This window comes from Drosophila rhopaloa, unplaced genomic scaffold (genome assembly GCF_018152115.1).
Source record: "Drosophila rhopaloa isolate 14029-0021.01 unplaced genomic scaffold, ASM1815211v1 contig_115, whole genome shotgun sequence".
Lineage (NCBI taxonomy): Eukaryota > Metazoa > Arthropoda > Insecta > Diptera > Drosophilidae > Drosophila > Drosophila rhopaloa.
Genome location: NW_025334990.1, coordinates 10626321 through 10642961, shown reverse-complemented (window position 1 = coordinate 10642961; position 16641 = coordinate 10626321). Strand labels below are relative to the sequence as shown.

General features: G+C 38.4%; 7 protein-coding genes across 7 annotated transcripts; all 7 read left to right on the top strand.

The window, feature by feature from the left end:
* The first annotated feature begins 1393 nt into the window (after positions 1-1393).
* LOC108048605 (glutathione S-transferase 1-1) lies at positions 1394-2170 on the top strand. Its single transcript, XM_017129373.2, has one exon. It carries the CDS (start codon positions 1517-1519, stop codon positions 2132-2134), a length of 618 nt encoding a protein of 205 aa, XP_016984862.1. The 5' UTR covers positions 1394-1516; the 3' UTR covers positions 2135-2170.
* A 2296-nt stretch (positions 2171-4466) lies between these two features.
* On the top strand, positions 4467-5354 carry LOC108048614 (glutathione S-transferase 1-like). The gene has a single exon (XM_017129386.1). It carries the CDS (start codon positions 4498-4500, stop codon positions 5155-5157), a length of 660 nt encoding a protein of 219 aa, XP_016984875.1. The 5' UTR covers positions 4467-4497; the 3' UTR covers positions 5158-5354.
* Positions 5355-5810: 456 nt separating this feature from the next.
* On the top strand, positions 5811-9697 carry LOC108048611. Its single transcript, XM_017129384.2, is given in 3 exon segments — positions 5811-6308; positions 6311-6490; positions 8904-9697. Coding segments are annotated over 3 exon segments (1365 nt in total). The 5' UTR covers positions 5811-5813; the 3' UTR covers positions 9594-9697.
* A 310-nt stretch (positions 9698-10007) lies between these two features.
* LOC108048654 (glutathione S-transferase 1) lies at positions 10008-10756 on the top strand. The gene has a single exon (XM_017129458.2). The coding sequence runs from the start codon at positions 10049-10051 to the stop codon at positions 10718-10720; it is 672 nt and encodes a 223-aa protein (XP_016984947.1). The 5' UTR covers positions 10008-10048; the 3' UTR covers positions 10721-10756.
* A 548-nt stretch (positions 10757-11304) lies between these two features.
* On the top strand, positions 11305-12068 carry LOC108048606 (glutathione S-transferase 1-like). Its single transcript, XM_017129374.1, has one exon. It carries the CDS (start codon positions 11332-11334, stop codon positions 11998-12000), a length of 669 nt encoding a protein of 222 aa, XP_016984863.1. The 5' UTR covers positions 11305-11331; the 3' UTR covers positions 12001-12068.
* Positions 12069-12519: 451 nt separating this feature from the next.
* Positions 12520-13498, top strand: LOC108048610 (glutathione S-transferase 1-like). The gene has a single exon (XM_017129383.2). It carries the CDS (start codon positions 12570-12572, stop codon positions 13233-13235), a length of 666 nt encoding a protein of 221 aa, XP_016984872.1. The 5' UTR covers positions 12520-12569; the 3' UTR covers positions 13236-13498.
* Positions 13499-14953: 1455 nt separating this feature from the next.
* Positions 14954-15714, top strand: LOC108048615 (glutathione S-transferase 1-like). The gene has a single exon (XM_017129387.2). The coding sequence runs from the start codon at positions 14971-14973 to the stop codon at positions 15634-15636; it is 666 nt and encodes a 221-aa protein (XP_016984876.1). The 5' UTR covers positions 14954-14970; the 3' UTR covers positions 15637-15714.
* Positions 15715-16641: the final 927 nt, after the last annotated feature.

Genomic DNA, 16641 nt, shown 5'->3' with positions numbered 1-16641 from the left:
ATATTCTTATTTTTATCATTAACCCAATAGTGAATACGCCCATATTGTTAGGGTACCAAGTCTGAAAAGTAGCAAAAGACAAAATATTCTTGCTGCATCGAAATGAAATGATCGCACACATGCACCCCTGTATGAGAATGCATGAACACGCATACATACAAAGCCCAATTCAAGCGCAGGCCAACCTTCTTCAAAATGCGCGTCTCTGCGACTGAACGACCGAACTCGAGCGCGAGCGTCAAAATAAGAATTAGAACGAGAGCGAAAAAACCCGAAGGCACACGAAGTGTCGGGGCCTGCCGATTCCAGCACTGGGGCTCCCCGAGTGAAAAATTTTGTGACCAAATTCGTTGTATGAAATGACCAGTCTATATGTTGTATGGTTAGTGCTGATACATACTTTTATTCTACGAGTAACGGGTATAATAATACACCTTAGAAATTAAAGCCATCAAAGTATATTAAGAAAAGAGAAGCAAATGGGCATAATAACACTTAAGAGAGAGAGAGGGAGAGAATGTGAAATAATATGTGAACTTTTGTTTACAGTATTTTTCCTATAGTTGCCGCATATATACTATAAAGCGACTATACGTCAAAAGAGTATAGTGAAATACCTAGGGAAACCAGCAATATACAAAAGAGGCAGCGAAATATGTGGGTTTCGAGCGCAATTTGTAGGCAAACTGCAGAGTCATCGCAGCAGTGCAAAGCTCTCTTAATTTAATGACTCAGCCAGGGGTATATAAATCCCCAATTTCGGGTTGCTTATAAACAGTTATTTGATAGTCACGAAACAACAACGACATGGGAAAACTTACGCTTTACGGAATCGATGGAAGTCCTCCAGTTCGCTCGGTCCTCCTCACCCTGAACCATGATACAATAACATAAGGTAGTCTCGTCGGCTGTCTAAACGTTCGGGTTTTGGTCAGTGCGTGTTCGTCTTTCGAAGGGAAAGGTTGTCTGCGGACGAATTTTTTAGGAAATTAACCCTTGAGCAACATGACATTTTGCAATGTGTGCCGCAAACACGTCGATGGCGTAAAGGCACCGAAATGTTTGGAAAAAAGAGCGCTGTGGGAGGAATCGCTGTGATACTTTTAAAATAACAAAGAATGTAAAAGAAACTTTAATAATCGCAACCGAAAATATTAGTATAAGTTTTTATGTCTAAACTTATACTAACATTTTCGGCTGCGATTATTAAAGGTTCGTTTACATTCTTTGCTATTTTAAGATTAGAATATATTTTAAAATTAAGAATCTCAACAAAAGACTCAGTATTCAGAGGCAAAAACAACGCCTAATTTCAAATTCAAAATTATTAAAAATTAAATTATAAAAAAAATTAAACTCCTTTTATTATGAAAGGCAAAAAAAACCCCCTGAACCATCTAAGGGTTAATCCACACATTCTATTGTCGCTCTGCTCGCACTTACTAAACAGTTGCCATTTCACTCGCACTCATTGTTTTAATAGTAGGGTTCCAAAATTTGCCGACGAGACTACCTTATGTTATTGTATCATGCCCTGAACGCCTTGGGTATAGATTTCGAGTACAAGATCGTAAATCTGCTGGCCAAGGAGCACCTGAAGCCAGAGTTCCTAAAAATAAATCCTCTACACACCGTGCCCGCTCTGGATGATAATGGATTCTACCTGTCCGACAGCCATGCCATCAACTCGTACTTGGTGAGCAAGTACGGCAAGAACGATTCCCTGTATCCAAAGGAACTGAAGAAGCGAGCCATCGTCGATCAGCGTTTGCATTACGATTCCAGTGTGATCACGTCCACGGGAACGGCTATTACAGGCCAGGTTTTGTGGCAAAACAACTCGGCAATTCCCCAGGCCAAGATCGATGCACTGGAGGGTGTGTACAAGTCCCTGGATCTGTTCCTGGAGAGTGGCGACTACCTGGCTGGAGATAGCCTGACCATTGCCGATTTCCACGTCACAGCTGCCCTTACCGGTTTGGTGACTTTCCTGGCCGTGGATGCCACCAAATATCCCAGACTAGCTGCCTGGATTAAGCGCATCAAGGAGCTGCCCTACTACGAGGAGGCCAACGGCTCCCGAGCTGCCCAAATCATCGAGTTCATCAAGAGCAAAAACTTTACCATTGTCTGAAACTAGAAAAATAAATTATTAAATATATTACTAAAACCACTTGACTTTTGTACGATGAAACTGATTTTCTATCAGTCGAACTCGTTTTGAACGAATCGATAAGAGAAACTATTGGTCACGTTTGATAAAAGGTTTATGGGCAGTTCCAGTTTTTCGGACGCGACAACTTTAAGATTACAAACTGGTAGTGTAATCAAACTTTAAGAAAAGCTAAAAACAAGATTAACTTATGTTATGAAAGATGTCTAGTCACCTTTTTATTCAAATTAAATACTCCCTTCTCATAAATTTCCTTCTGGTTAAACACTTGTTAATAAGTTACATTAAATTTAAACTCCAATTCGATTATGCATCTACATATGTACATACATATAACTCGAAGTTTTTCTACTCCATTTTTTTGTGTAAGTAATAAAATTGTAAAACATTAACGGATATTATAATGTTGGATATGGATAGTGCGATCGGAACTTTATTGTTCTTCTATGACTTTAACATGTTTTTTGATAAAGACTTAGTTTTAATAATGACTAATATGTCAAAGGTGTGTACATGAATCGATTACATTTCGTACTTATCTGATTTGGGTTTAGTAATTACTGCAATAAAACCGGATAATTAACCGGAATATATAAAACGTGCGTAGAGTGGGGAGGTAAGGTAAATCGACATTAGCTCTCATTCAACCTGTTTATTCGAAGAGAAACAAGAAAGGAAAGCTAACTTCGGGCGGAGCCGAAGTTGATATACCCTTGCATTATATTCTCCAAAATTATTTATATGATGCATTCTTAATACTCATAAAAAATCCCAACTTCCTAACTTTAAAAACACCAAAGTTATGTCATTTCCCATCGTTCAGTTATATGGCAGCTATAGGATATAGTCGGCCGATCCTTATGAAATTTGGCAGGTCAGATTGATTGGCCAAAAATAAAACCCATAGATAATCCCAACTTCCTAACTTTACAAACACCAAAGTTATGGCATTTCCGATCAATCAGTTATATGGCAGCTATAGGATATAGTCGTCCGATCCTTATGAAATTTTGTAAGTTAGACTGATTAGCCAAAAATAAAACCCATAGAACTTCCTAACTTGCTAATTTGAAAAACACCAAAGTTATGGCATTTCCGATCGTTCAGTTATATGGCAGATATATGATATAGTAGCCCGATCCGGCTCGTTCCGACTTATATACTACCTGCAATAGAAAGACAACTTTTGGGAAAGTTTCAAGCGGATAGCTTTAAAACTGAGGGACTAGTTTGCGTAGAAACGGACGGACGGACAGACGGACAGACGGACAGACGGACGGACAGACGGACATGGCTTGATCGACTCTCCTGGTGATGCTGATCAAGAATATATATACTTTATAGGGTCGGAAATGTCTCCTTCACTGCGTTGCAAACTTTTGACTGAAATTATAATACCCTCTGCAAGGGTATAAAAATTATTGCCTGATGTTTTCGAATTTTGTTTACTGCGGAGTCGTCAAAGCTAAAACGGTAAAACGCTCTTAACTTAAGAGAACTAGCCGTCTATAAAAACCGTACACTAAAAGCAGGAAAAACAACTAACAAATCGATATAGGAGAAGAATCGTCAGGTAAGGAATCGAATACAAGATCGCAAATCTGATGGCCTATAAGCATATGAAGCAGGAATATCGGAAGATCAGCCCGACATTAGTGGATGATAGTTATTTCTATATAAAAGATACCCATCACATCAACACTAACTTTATCCCAATTATTTACAAAAATGGATAAACTAAAGTTCCTAGTTTAAACACTTGACTTTCTTTTGGAAAACAACGGCTTCCTGGACCGAAATAGAGTAACCATTGCCGATTTCCACATCATCGGAGTTTATGACCATATTTATTACCTTATATTCCTAATTAGTTATATTTATTTTTGACTTGAAACTTTAAATTCGCATTACTTATACAATCACTGAAAAGTAACGATATTCGGAATCAAAATGTCTTCTCTTAATGACTCAGCAATCCAAATATATTCAACATCAAAGGATTAAATTAAGTTTTCTTTACTATTCTTTAAGCTGAAAGTGAACTTGAGCTGTGGGCTGCCAAAATATGATATGTTTACAAAAATTCTGCGCTTGCTGCTGTAATCACCCTCGATTTCCTGAGAACAACATTTGATAGTAGGCGCTTCGCGGAATGGAAACGTACTTTGGACTGGAGTCGCACCCAGGATCGCATTTCCATTTCATGGGAACTAGCTTGGGATGGACTGGAAATGCACACGTTCGAAGCTCTGAAAAGCTATAAATACTTTGGGAAGCCCTAGAATCAGTATCATTTCGCTGATATAACTGATTGAGCTTGGATCATGTCGGGAATTGTGCTGTACGGATTGGACATTAGTCCGCCAGTGAGATCCTGCCAGCTGACTCTGCGAGCCCTGGAATTGGAGTACGAGTTCAAGGAAGTGGATCTCCTGGCCGGAGAGCACCGCAAGGAGGAGTTCCTCAAGAAGAATCCGCAGCACACTGTTCCGCTGCTGGATGATAATGGAGTTCTTGTGTGGGACTCACATGCCATCGTGTGCTACCTGGTGGGAAAGTATGCCAAAACGGACGAGCTGTATCCCAAGGATTTGGTGAAGCGTGCCCAGGTGGATCAGCGCCTGTACTTCGATGCCAGTGCCCTGTTCATGGCGTTGCGTAACATTTGTGCTCCGTATTTCCTCAAAAATGTCACGGAGATTTCGCAGGAGAAGGCGGACAATGTGCGAGATGGTTATGGCCATTTGGAGGCCTTTCTGGGGGAGAATCCCTACGTTACCGGCGATAACCTGACCGTGGCTGACTTCTGCTGTGCCGCCACAGCCTCCTCCCTGCCGGCCTTTATCCCCCTGGAGGCGGAGAAGTATCCGAAGGTAACCGCCTGGTTGGAGCGCCTCCAGGAACTGCCCTACTACGAGGAGGCCAATGGGGTGGGGGCCAGGAAGTACGTGGACTTGCTGAAGGACCAGCTGACCCTTCTGTAAGCTTGCGTTCCCACAATTACCGAGTGTGTTGCTGCATTAATATTTAATTCAAAGCTAATTACAAAAAAATTAATGAAAAACATTTGTCAACGTCGACACTCGACGAAAAAGGGGGTATCAAAATACACTAAACCCAAGAAATAAACACACCAAATTTGAAATTTATACTTTTTTAATAAAATAAAAGTTTATGCATATTTAGTTAATCTTTTTATGGGTATATTATTTAAACTTTTAAGGGATTAATCAAAATTATTTTTTTTTCAATTTTAGACCTTTTTTAACCTTATAAATTCATACATTTTCTTTTACTTCACTCATTTGTTCAACATTTGTGTATAGACTTAAAATTTGTTATTTGTTTTTTTTTTGGATTAAGAGAAGCTTTAAAAGAAAATATTAATTTTAATTGAAATAAATTCTTTAGGTACACCACATTTCGAATCAATAGTTTAGGTCAATGCAATGCAACAATTAAAATATAATTATTTGAATTTAAAATAAATTTGTTTTCATGGTGCGTGTTAAGAATTGTGGTTGGTGTGGGCGGAGTTAATTAAATATCCGCAGCCAGGTTGAAGGTTCCCATGGCCTGCAGTTTGCTATAAAACAGTCCTGGAATGGCAGTCACCAATCAGTTGTGAATCCGCTGGAGCATGGGTAAGATATCGCTGTACGGCCTGGACGCAAGTCCGCCCACCCGGGCATGTCTGCTCACCCTGAAGGCCCTGGACATTCCGTTCGATTTCGTCTTCGTCAATCTGTTCGAGAAGGAGAACTACAGTGAGGAGTACTCGAAGAAGAACCCGCAGCACACGGTGCCGCTGTTGCAGGATGACGATGCCTGCATCTGGGATTCCCATGCCATCATGGCCTATCTGGTTGGGAAATATGCGGCGAGCGATGAGCTGTATCCCAAGGATTTGCTGCAGCGCGCTAAAGTGGATCAACTGCTGCACTTTGAGTCGGGTGTGATTTTTGAATCTGCCCTAAGGAGATTGACCCGACCGATTCTCTTCAACGGCGAATCCACATTGCCCCGGAATCAAGTGGATCACATCAACCAAATCTACGACTTTGTGGAGGCTTTTCTCGATGACCATGATTACTTGGCCGGCGACCAACTGACCATAGCCGACTTCAGCATTGTCTCGACCATCACCTCGATTGGAGTTTTCCTCGAACTGGATTTGGCCAAGTATCCCAGGATTGCCGCCTGGCTGGACAGGCTCAGGGAGCTGCCCTACTACGAGGAGGCCAACGGGAGTGGAGCCGCCCAGTATGTGGACCTCTTGAGGTCCAAGAACTTCACTATTGTGCCCTAAACGAAAAACTCTGAGAAATCCTAAAATCTCAAATTCAACATAAGCAAAAAACATATGATTTAAAGTTGCTGTTTCCTTCGTTTTAATAATTGGACGTAGCACAAAATAATCTTCGTTCTCCAATTTCAAATACAAAATTCTTTGAATATCTTCACTATATTTTCTGTTCCCAAACTTACAAATAAATTGATTAAAGCACTCCCTATAAATATTCTTTCAATTGGATCAGGATAATAATTACCTTAATGGCGACGTACTGCACTGCGTGCTGATATAAATTTAAAAAAATGTAAATATTATTACACTTAAATTTTGCATAACAAGTTTCCATTTTAATCTAGTATCAGCAGAGTGACTAAACATTTTAATGGTCAGGAACTGTATTCAATGGCTTTCAATAACTATAAAAAGCATGAATTTTAATTTCTTATCTAATTTGATCGGTCCTCAGAATGCTTACTTAATTCTTTGGCAAACAAACTTGATAGAAGGTTTATCAACAATAGCCTTAATGTTATCTGTATGACTCAAATAAGGTTCTCAGCTTGTTGATGATGATGAGCTTTTTAAATCTTTTAATAAAAGCTCTATGAACCTATTACTAGCTGCAGATAACATCAAATAATAATTAATAACAGTTAAAAAACATTATAAACATATAATTCATACCCTTCTTTAGTAAAGCAAATATTTTAAATAATAAGTTAATAAAGAAGAAAAATATATTTAAAGTGTTTCGTCAAAATTGAATGATACCAAACTTTTAATACGTTTGTTGTAAGGATCAGAATAATAAAAATAAAACCATTTTTTAGAATAGATGTAAGAGAGGTCTAAAAGAGAGTTTTACTAGTTATTTTAAAGAGAATGCTTTACACTATATGGACGGAAATTATCTACCTATGTACATATGTAGACATATTCATACTTGTGTACTCAAACATTCCAAGCTCTTTCTATTTTATATCCCCCTCTGTCAGCATGACTTGTAATAACTCATCATCTGCTGTGCTCTCCGTTCATTTACTTTTTATGTGACAAACAAAATTGATAAGCCGTTATCAAATAAAGCTTATCGATTTGCTATATACATGTATAAATCATATAATGCAGTCTGATGTTCTCGAGAAATGTTTTTTCAACATAGCTGTAAAAGTTTACTTGATAAAATCATTAAATACAAAGACAAAAGCTATTAATTTATTAAGACTGAAGAGAAACTACCCTTTATAAGATTAAGCTATTATAATTGAAGAGAAATTGCCTTATATAAGATTAAGGTATTGATAATTAAATATCAAAAACCATGACTTATAATTTTTTTTAACAATAACAATTAGCATGTTAGAACTAAATAATTCTTAGATGGTTTTGTAGGAAAAGTTCTCTCTCTCTTAAACTTTCTCTTACAGTGACAAACAGTACAATGATAAGCAAACTTACTAATTTCAACGATCAGTTGTAAAAACTACCCCAAGGCGACAAGATGATAAAAGCTTATCAACTATAGTCTTATTGTTATCTCTATGACTCAAATGAGGCCTTAACTTTTTAACTTCCTAACTTTAAAACCACCAAAGTTATGGTATTTCCGATCGTTCAGTTATATGGCAGCTATAGGATATAACCGGCCGATCCCGGCCGTTCCGAGTTACATATATACTGCCTGCAAAGGAAAGAAGGGTGTGTGCAAAGTTTCAATTCGATATCTTTAAAACTGAGAGACTAGTTGGCGTAGAAACAGACAGACGGACATGCTTATATCAACTCAGGAGGTGATCCTGATCAAGAATATATATACTTTATAGGGTCGGAGATGTCTACTTCACTGCGTTGCACACTTTTGACCAAAATTATAATACCCTCTGCAAGGGTATAAAAAGGAAATAATATTTAAATTGTTTCATTAAAATTCAATGATTCCAAACTTTTTAGACATTCGTTGTAAAGTTCATAGATTGGAATATTACAAAAAAAAAATTTTTTTTTGAATATAAGTAAGAGGGGTCTAAGAGAGCGTTTTACTTGTTATATTAAAGAGAATTAGTATATTTGTAGGCATATACTTGTATACTCAAACATTTCGAGCTCTTTCTATTTTATTGCCCTTTGTCAGCATGACTTGTAAAAACTCATCATCTGCTGTGCTCTCCGTTCATTTGCTTTTGGTATGGCAAACAAAATAGATAAACTGTTTGATTATTACAAATACCACTCTCTTGACTTATCTTTTTTTTTTTTAACAATCAACAATTTTATGGATGACAAATAATAAAGTATAGCATATTATTATTAACATGTAAAAACAAAATAAACTTTAGCTACATATGTAGGTTATATTTCCATCTCTTAAACTTTCTCTTACCGTGACAAACCGTCCAATAAATAAACTAACTTACTTTTTTCAACGATCAGTTGTGAAAAATACTCCAAGACGACAAGATGGTGAAATTGACTCTGTACGGTTTGGATCCAAGTCCGCCAGTTCGTGCCGTAAAACTCACTTTGGCCGCTCTGAACCTGCCCTACGAATTTGTAAACATAAACATTATAGCCCGTGAACAACTTTCATCGGCCTATTTGGAGAAGAACCCCCAGCACACGGTGCCCACATTGGAAGATGATGGCCATTTCATTTGGGACTCCCATGCGATCATTGCTTATCTGGTGTCCAAGTACGCGGATACAGATTCCCTGTACCCGAAAGATCTCCTCCAGCGGGCTGTGGTGGATCAGCGGCTACACTTTGAATCCGGAGTTGTCTTTGCCGATGGAATCAGAAGAATTAGCAAGTCCGTACTCTTCTTGGGCGAGACCAAAGTTCCCAAGGAGCGATATGATGCCATTATCGACATCTTGGACTTTGTGGAGACCTTCCTCAAGGGACAGGATTACATCGCTGGAAATCAATTGACCATTGCTGATTTCAGCCTCATCTCATCCGTGACATCTCTCGAGGCTTTCGTCCCATTGGATCCTGTCAAGTATCCCAGGATCAGTGCCTGGATTAAAAGGCTGGAACAGCTGCCATACTACGAAGAAGCCAACGGCAAGGGAGTCCGACAGTTGGTGGCCATCTTCAAGAAGACCAATTTTTCATGGAGTACATGAAATTTTAAAAATTGTAAATAAGTGTAGCACTTATTTGACTCTTGATTTTATATTGCAAATTATGAATATAACAAAAATACATTTAAAACATTTTATTGGAAAAACACTTGAGTTAATACTTTAATTCAAAATTTAAAATTTGTTTATTTTTACAAAGGATTTTTTATTATTAATAGAAATATGGATTTCAGAAGGAGATAATTTGGTAAAGACAACTAATGGAATGTTCTTTAATATTTACTTTTCAAGTGGTCAATCAGTATTTAAATTGGTGAAATAAATTAATTTTGGAATATATCAACAAAAGAGAACCAAAGCTAGTTTGACCAGCTGTTTTATTGTCCGCTCTCCCTAAAAACGTTCTCTTTATCAAGTCCTATCTCTTCCAAAAGTATATAAATTTAATATGTTTTGGTCTCGATCGTCAGTGCTGAAACCTATTTCACCGAGTCAAGATGTCCAAGTTAATTCTGTACGGTTTGGAGGCGAGTCCGCCAGTTCGTACCGCCAAATTGACTCTGGCCGCCCTGGAAGTGCCCTACGAATTTGTGGAAGTGAATACCCTGGCGAAGGAGAACTTATCGGAGAACTTCCTAAAGAAGAATCCCCAGCACACGGTGCCCACATTGGAAGATGATGGCCATTTTATCTGGGACTCTCATGCCATCAGTGCCTATCTGGTGTCCAAATACGGAAAGAATGACAGTCTCTATCCTAAGGATCTGCTCCAGCGAGCTGTGGTGGACCAGCGATTGCACTTTGAGTCTGGAGTGGTATTTGCCAACGGACTGAGGAGCATCACTAAGCCACTTTTCGCCTCCGGCCTGACAACTATACCCAAGGAGCGATACGATGCCATCATTGAGATCTACGATTTCCTGGAGACCTTCCTCGCCGGAAACGATTACATTGCCGGTAGTCAACTGACTATTGCCGATTTTAGTATTATTTCGACCGTGACCTCCCTGCAGGCCTTCGTGGAGGTGGATGCGGCGAAATACCCCAAGGTCACTGCCTGGATCGAGCGATTGAAACAGCTTCCTTACTACCAGGAGGCCAACGGCAATGGAGCCCTTACATTCGCGACCTTTATCAAGAAGACTAACTTTACCTTTGCAACTAAATAAATTATATAATTTATTATATTTATAGTTAAACAAGAACAAAATAATAAATTTTAAATAATATATATTAAATTGAATCCATATGTATTTTTTTTTTTTTTTTTTTTTTGTCAAATTAAGACTAGTATACAATACTAGAATTAATGGAAAGAAAATGGCACTGGAAACTGGAGTCCTTCGGCCGAGTATTTTATGTTTGCTCTTATTTATTAGTAACCCTTTTTAAAAGTTTTCTATTAGTATTTATTATAGAAAAGAAAATCAAAAAAGCAAGAGAGCAACTAGAATGAACCTGCTTATTTTTTTTTTTTTTGTCAAATTAAGACTAGTATACAATACTAGAATTAATGGAAAGAAAATGGCACTGGAAACTGGAGTCCTTCGGCCGAGTATTTTATGTTTGCTCTTATTTATTAGTAACCCTTTTTAAAAGTTTTCTATTAGTATTTATTATAGAAAAGAAAATCAAAAAAGCAAGAGAGCAACTAGAATGAACCTGCTTATTATCTACCTCTCTTTAAATTCGTCTCTTAAGTATTCTCTATAAATACCAATAAATATACTGGCTGTTTGCCCTCAACGTTCAGTTATAGTGGAAGATTCAAGGAGACAAAATGTCCAAGTTGATTTTGTATGGTACGGAGGCGAGTCCTCCTGTTCGGGCTGTTAAATTGACCTTGGCCGCCCTTGATGTCCCCTACGATTACGTGAAAATAAATACATTGGCAAAGGAGACCCTTTCCCCGGAGTTTCTGAAGAAGAATCCCCAGCACACGGTGCCCACATTGGAGGACGATGGGCACTTCATCTGGGACTCACATGCAATATGTGCCTATCTGGTGTCCAAGTACGGGAAGAGTGACAGTCTCTATCCGAAGGATCTTCTCCAGCGAGCTGTGGTGGACCAGCGACTGCACTTTGAATCCGGTGTGGTCTTCGTTGGCGGACTGAGAAGCATCACCAAGCCACTTTTCGCCTCCGGTCTGAGTACGATTCCCAAGGAGCGTTACGATGCCGTCATCGAGATCTACGACTTCGTGGAGACTTTTCTCACTGGACATGATTATGTTTCTGGAGGTCAGCTAACAATTGCGGACTTTAGCCTCATCACATCAATCACAGCTCTGGCAGTATTTGTGGATATCGATCCGGTTAAATATTCCAAAATTACTGCCTGGATCAAGAAGCTAGAAAAGCTGTCTTTCTTTGAAGATGCCAATGGCAAGGGGGCCCGAGAATTGGTCACAATTCTTACAAAATTCAATTTTTCTTTCTCATCTTAGTATTCCTTTTAACATTATTGAAACACTTTTTTTGTAACAATAAATAAAGTAAATGTAAACAACAGTTATGTACCAATGCCTTAGTTACATTTTTTAAGTTCTAGCTGTCCATGAAATACCTTTTAGCCGTTGAAAGCTTTTTATCCGAAAATATTTTAGATATTGGGATGAGATGGTTTAGGATTAGTATCTTATTGTTTAGTAATTTATTTTCAAAATATTAAATCCTACCTGCTTTATCAATTCTCAAAAATTCAACTAAATGTGAAGGTTTGAATGAACAAATTTAAAATCTATAAAACATTACAATTTCTACACATTAGCTAAGTAACAGAAACTAAAACACCGGACAAACATTTTCAAAGCAATCGGTGAGAAAGAATGCCTTATCAATCCCTATCAGTTGTCTTGGCTGGTCTTTAGCATGACTTGAAAAACATTCTACAGCTAAGGAAGGTGAAGTAATATATGGAATTAATTAACTCGTTAGTGGCTTGGTCGTACACAGCGATAGGCGAAGCTTGTTTAGTTTTGAATCGACTCTCGAAGCGAGCGGTCACCCGAAAACGATGTCAAAATTAGTGCTATATGGTGTAGAGACCTGTCCGCCAGTGCGGGCTTGCAAACTGACCCTGGCCGCCCTGGGTCTGAAATATGAGTATAAACTGGTGGACATCGTAGCCGGGGAGCAGAGGACCAAGGAATATTTTCTGAAGAATCCGCAGCGCTCGGTGCCCACTTTGGAGGACGATGGCAAGTTCATCTGGGAGAGCCATGCCATTTGTGCGTATTTAGTGAGGCGTTATGCCAAGGATGATGCCTTGTATCCAAAGGATTACTTCAAGCGGGCTCTTGTCGACCAACGCCTTCACTTTGAGTCGGGCGTTCTATTCCAGGGCTGCATCCGGAGTTTTGCCGCACCGTTGGTTTACAAAAACGAGACGGAAATTCCGCGCTCCAAGATCGATGAGATCTTCGAAGCCTACGACTTCCTGGAGTCGTTCATCGGCAATCAGCCGTACCTCTGCGGATCGGGAATTACCATCGCCGACTACAGTATGGTCTCTTCGGTGTCCAGCCTGGTGGGTTTGGCCCCTATCGATTCCAAGCGCTATCCCAAGTTGAGCGGATGGCTGGAGAGGATGAGCAGTCTGCCAAACTATCACTCGCTGAACGGCGACGGCGCACAGAAGTTAATTGACATGTTTAACTCAAGGATCACGAAGATTGGGTGACTTTGCACTCTAGCTTATAGGTTAGAAATGAGATTGCCTCCGATTAAGTAACAATAAAGTCCAAGTGCTGGATCCCTTTTCGACACATCTATCATATAAAATCTTAATGATTAAGAATAGTTATTGCAAACATCTAGGCACTTATTCGAAGTTTTGTTTTTCTTGAATCTTGAATTTATAGTCTAGTTTCCAGTGCCTTCTAAACTAATAAAATAAATAAACTGACTTTGGAAAAAAAGACAATAAAAGATAACCCAAGCTAATTGTCACCTGTATTATCTCTGCTCCTAAAAAGACAGAAACTTTTCAAATCCTTCCAAAAGAATAAGTATCCAGATCAAGTCTAGATATTCAGTGTTACAACCCTGGCGAAAGATAACTTCTTATATATGTAGATATTAGATATTATATTATAAATAAAATATGTTTTTGTCAAATAAATGTAAACAACATTTATGTACCAATAACTTAGTAAAATTTCCTATTTCGATGAGTTCTTAAGGGGTTATCCGGGTCTTGGAGCACGAAAAAAATCCTATTTTCGTGAATTTTTTTTCAAGATCTTATGACAATTTCACAAATTTCATTTATTGTACATTAATGTTTATGGTTTGACCAACATTGTGTAAAAATTTGAATCAAATATTTTTAAAATTGAGCCGTTGAGGCAGGCTTGAACTTGACCTCATAAAAAATTGTGTCCTTGCGGTAGGCAAAATATCTCCTCCAATTTTTGTCTGAAATCAAAAAACCAAAATTATTTTGATAGTGTATGTGTCTCGCTTGTCCTCTACGAGCCATTTTTTTTAAAAATTAAAAATTGAATTTTTTGTAGCGCTTTTCATAAAAAGTGTCATTTTGTACGTAAATTTTGGCCATATTTTGGCTTATAAAATGAGTTGTAATTAAAAATTTAAAAAATCCCTCCGTTAAGGACAAGAGAATTATGTCTAAAAGAAGTGTGCAAAAGCAGAAGTTGATCGGTGCAATAGTTTTTGAGAAATCGTGACTACCGACTTCAAAAAAGTGGTTTTGAGAAAAACGCGTTTAAAGTGCCGCATCTGGCCCGTTGTGACGTCCGACGCGCTGGGCTTTAAATTTCTCCCATTCCTACAGTTTTGCTTCGATCGACTTGAAATTTTCAGACAACATTCCTGAAACTTTGTACTATTATATAAAAAAGTTTGAAAAAAATTAATTTTTTGAAGTGTCAAGACCCGGATAACCCCTTAAAGCTCTATCTGTTCAAGCTCCAGAAATCTTTTTAACCTAAATATGTATTATTCTGTTGCAATTGTAAATACTTTTCTAGACGTTAAAAAGCTTTTAATCGTAAATAATTTAGATATCGCAAAATCTCAAAGTTTGTTTAAAAAGATTAAAAGTATATCAAGCCCACCAATTTCACCACACTTAATAAGGCAGTTTCCAGAATTTTCCATCATATAATATTTTGGACGCAAATAAAATAAAGAGTTTAGATAAGGCTTCTGGTACAAACAAAAACGACAACTTTTTAAGGGCCACACAAAACAATCGATGGAAAAGAATGCCTTATCAATCCCTATCAGTTGTCTTGGCTGAAAATAGAGACAGGTCTTTAGCATGACTTGAAAAACATTATATGGCTAAGGAACGTGATGTAATATATGCAATTCATTAACTTGTTCGTACACAGCGATAGGCGAAGCTTATTTAGTTTTGAATCGACATCCGAAGCAAGCGGTCACAAGCGATGGGAAAATTAGTGCTATATGGTGCAGAGCCCAGTCCGCCGGTGCGAGCTTGCAAACTGACCCTGGACGCCCTGGGTCTGCAGTATGAGTATAAGCTGGTGAACCTCCTGACTGGGGACCATAAGAGCAAGGAATACTCGCTGAAGAATCCGCAGCAAACGGTGCCCGCTTTAGAGGACGATGGCCAGATCATCTGGGATAGCCATGCCATTTGTGCGTATTTAGTGAGGCGTTATGCGAAGGATGATGCCTTGTATCCAAAGGATTACTTCAAGCGGGCTCTTGTGGACCAACGCCTTCACTTTGAGTCGGGCGTGCTGTTCCAGGGCTGCATCAGGAATATAGCCGCACCTTTGCTTAACAAAAACGAGACGGAGGTTCCGCGCTCCAAGATCGATGCCATCTACGAGGCCTACGACTTCCTGGAGACGTTCATCGCCAATCAGCCGTTCCTCTGCGGATCGGGAATAACCATCGCCGACTACAGTATGGTCTCTTCGGTGTCCAGCCTGGTGGGTTTGGCCCCTATCGATTCCAAGCGCTATCCCAAGTTGAGCGGATGGCTAGACAGGATGACCAGTCAGCCAAACTATCAGTCGCTCAACGGCAACGGCGCACAGATGATAATTGACATTTTAAGCTCAAAGATCACGAAGATTGTGTGACTTTGTACTCTACCTTAAGGGTTAGAAATGAGATTGCCTCCGATTAAGTAACAATAAAGTCCAAGTTCTGGATCCCTTTTCGACACATCTTATCATATCACATCTTAAAGACAAAACGGGGGTAAGAATGGTCATTGCAAACATCTAGGCACATATTTGAAGGGTTGGGTTAATAAAAATATATATTGCACATATATCTCGGATAGTTTCTTCTCTTCATTGCTCGATGTCGTCCGACGGAGGTCTTTGCATCTAGCAAACGTCGATTAAATTAACGATGCCTTTTTCTATCCTCCCAAAGGACATCCGAATGCATCGTTTTTGGCCTGGCATTGTTTTCCTTGAATCCCTTCTAAACAATTTTTTTTTTAGTTACTATGGTGAAATAAACTGATTTTAGAAAAAAAGGACAAAAAAGATAACCCAAGATAATTATCACCAGTATTATCACTGCTCCTAAAAAGACAGAAACTTTTCACAACTTTTCAAAAGAATAAGTATCCAGACCAAGTCTAGATGTTTAGTGTTACAACCCTGTCGAAAGATAACTTCTCTGGAAAGAATGCCCAGCAAATAAAACATATTATATTATAAATAAAATATGTTTTTGTCAAGTAAATGTAAGCCACATTTATGTACATACCAATAACTTAGTTAAATTTCTTATTTTGATTTGTTTTTAAAGTTCTATCTGTTCAAGCTCCAGAAATCTTTTCAATCTGAATATGTATTATTCCGTTTCAATTTTAAATACTTTTTTGCCGTTGAAAGCTTTTTTTTCGCAAACAGTTTAGATATCGCCAAGTTTGTTTAAAAAGATTAAAAGTATATCAAGCCTACCAATTTCACCACACTCAATAAGTCAGTTTCAAGAATTTTCCATTACACTTTGACTACAAATAAAATAAAGAGTTAAGATAAGGCATGTGTACAAACAAAACCGACAGACAACTTCTTGAGGGCCACACAATACAATCGAGGGAAAATAATGCCTAATCAATCCCT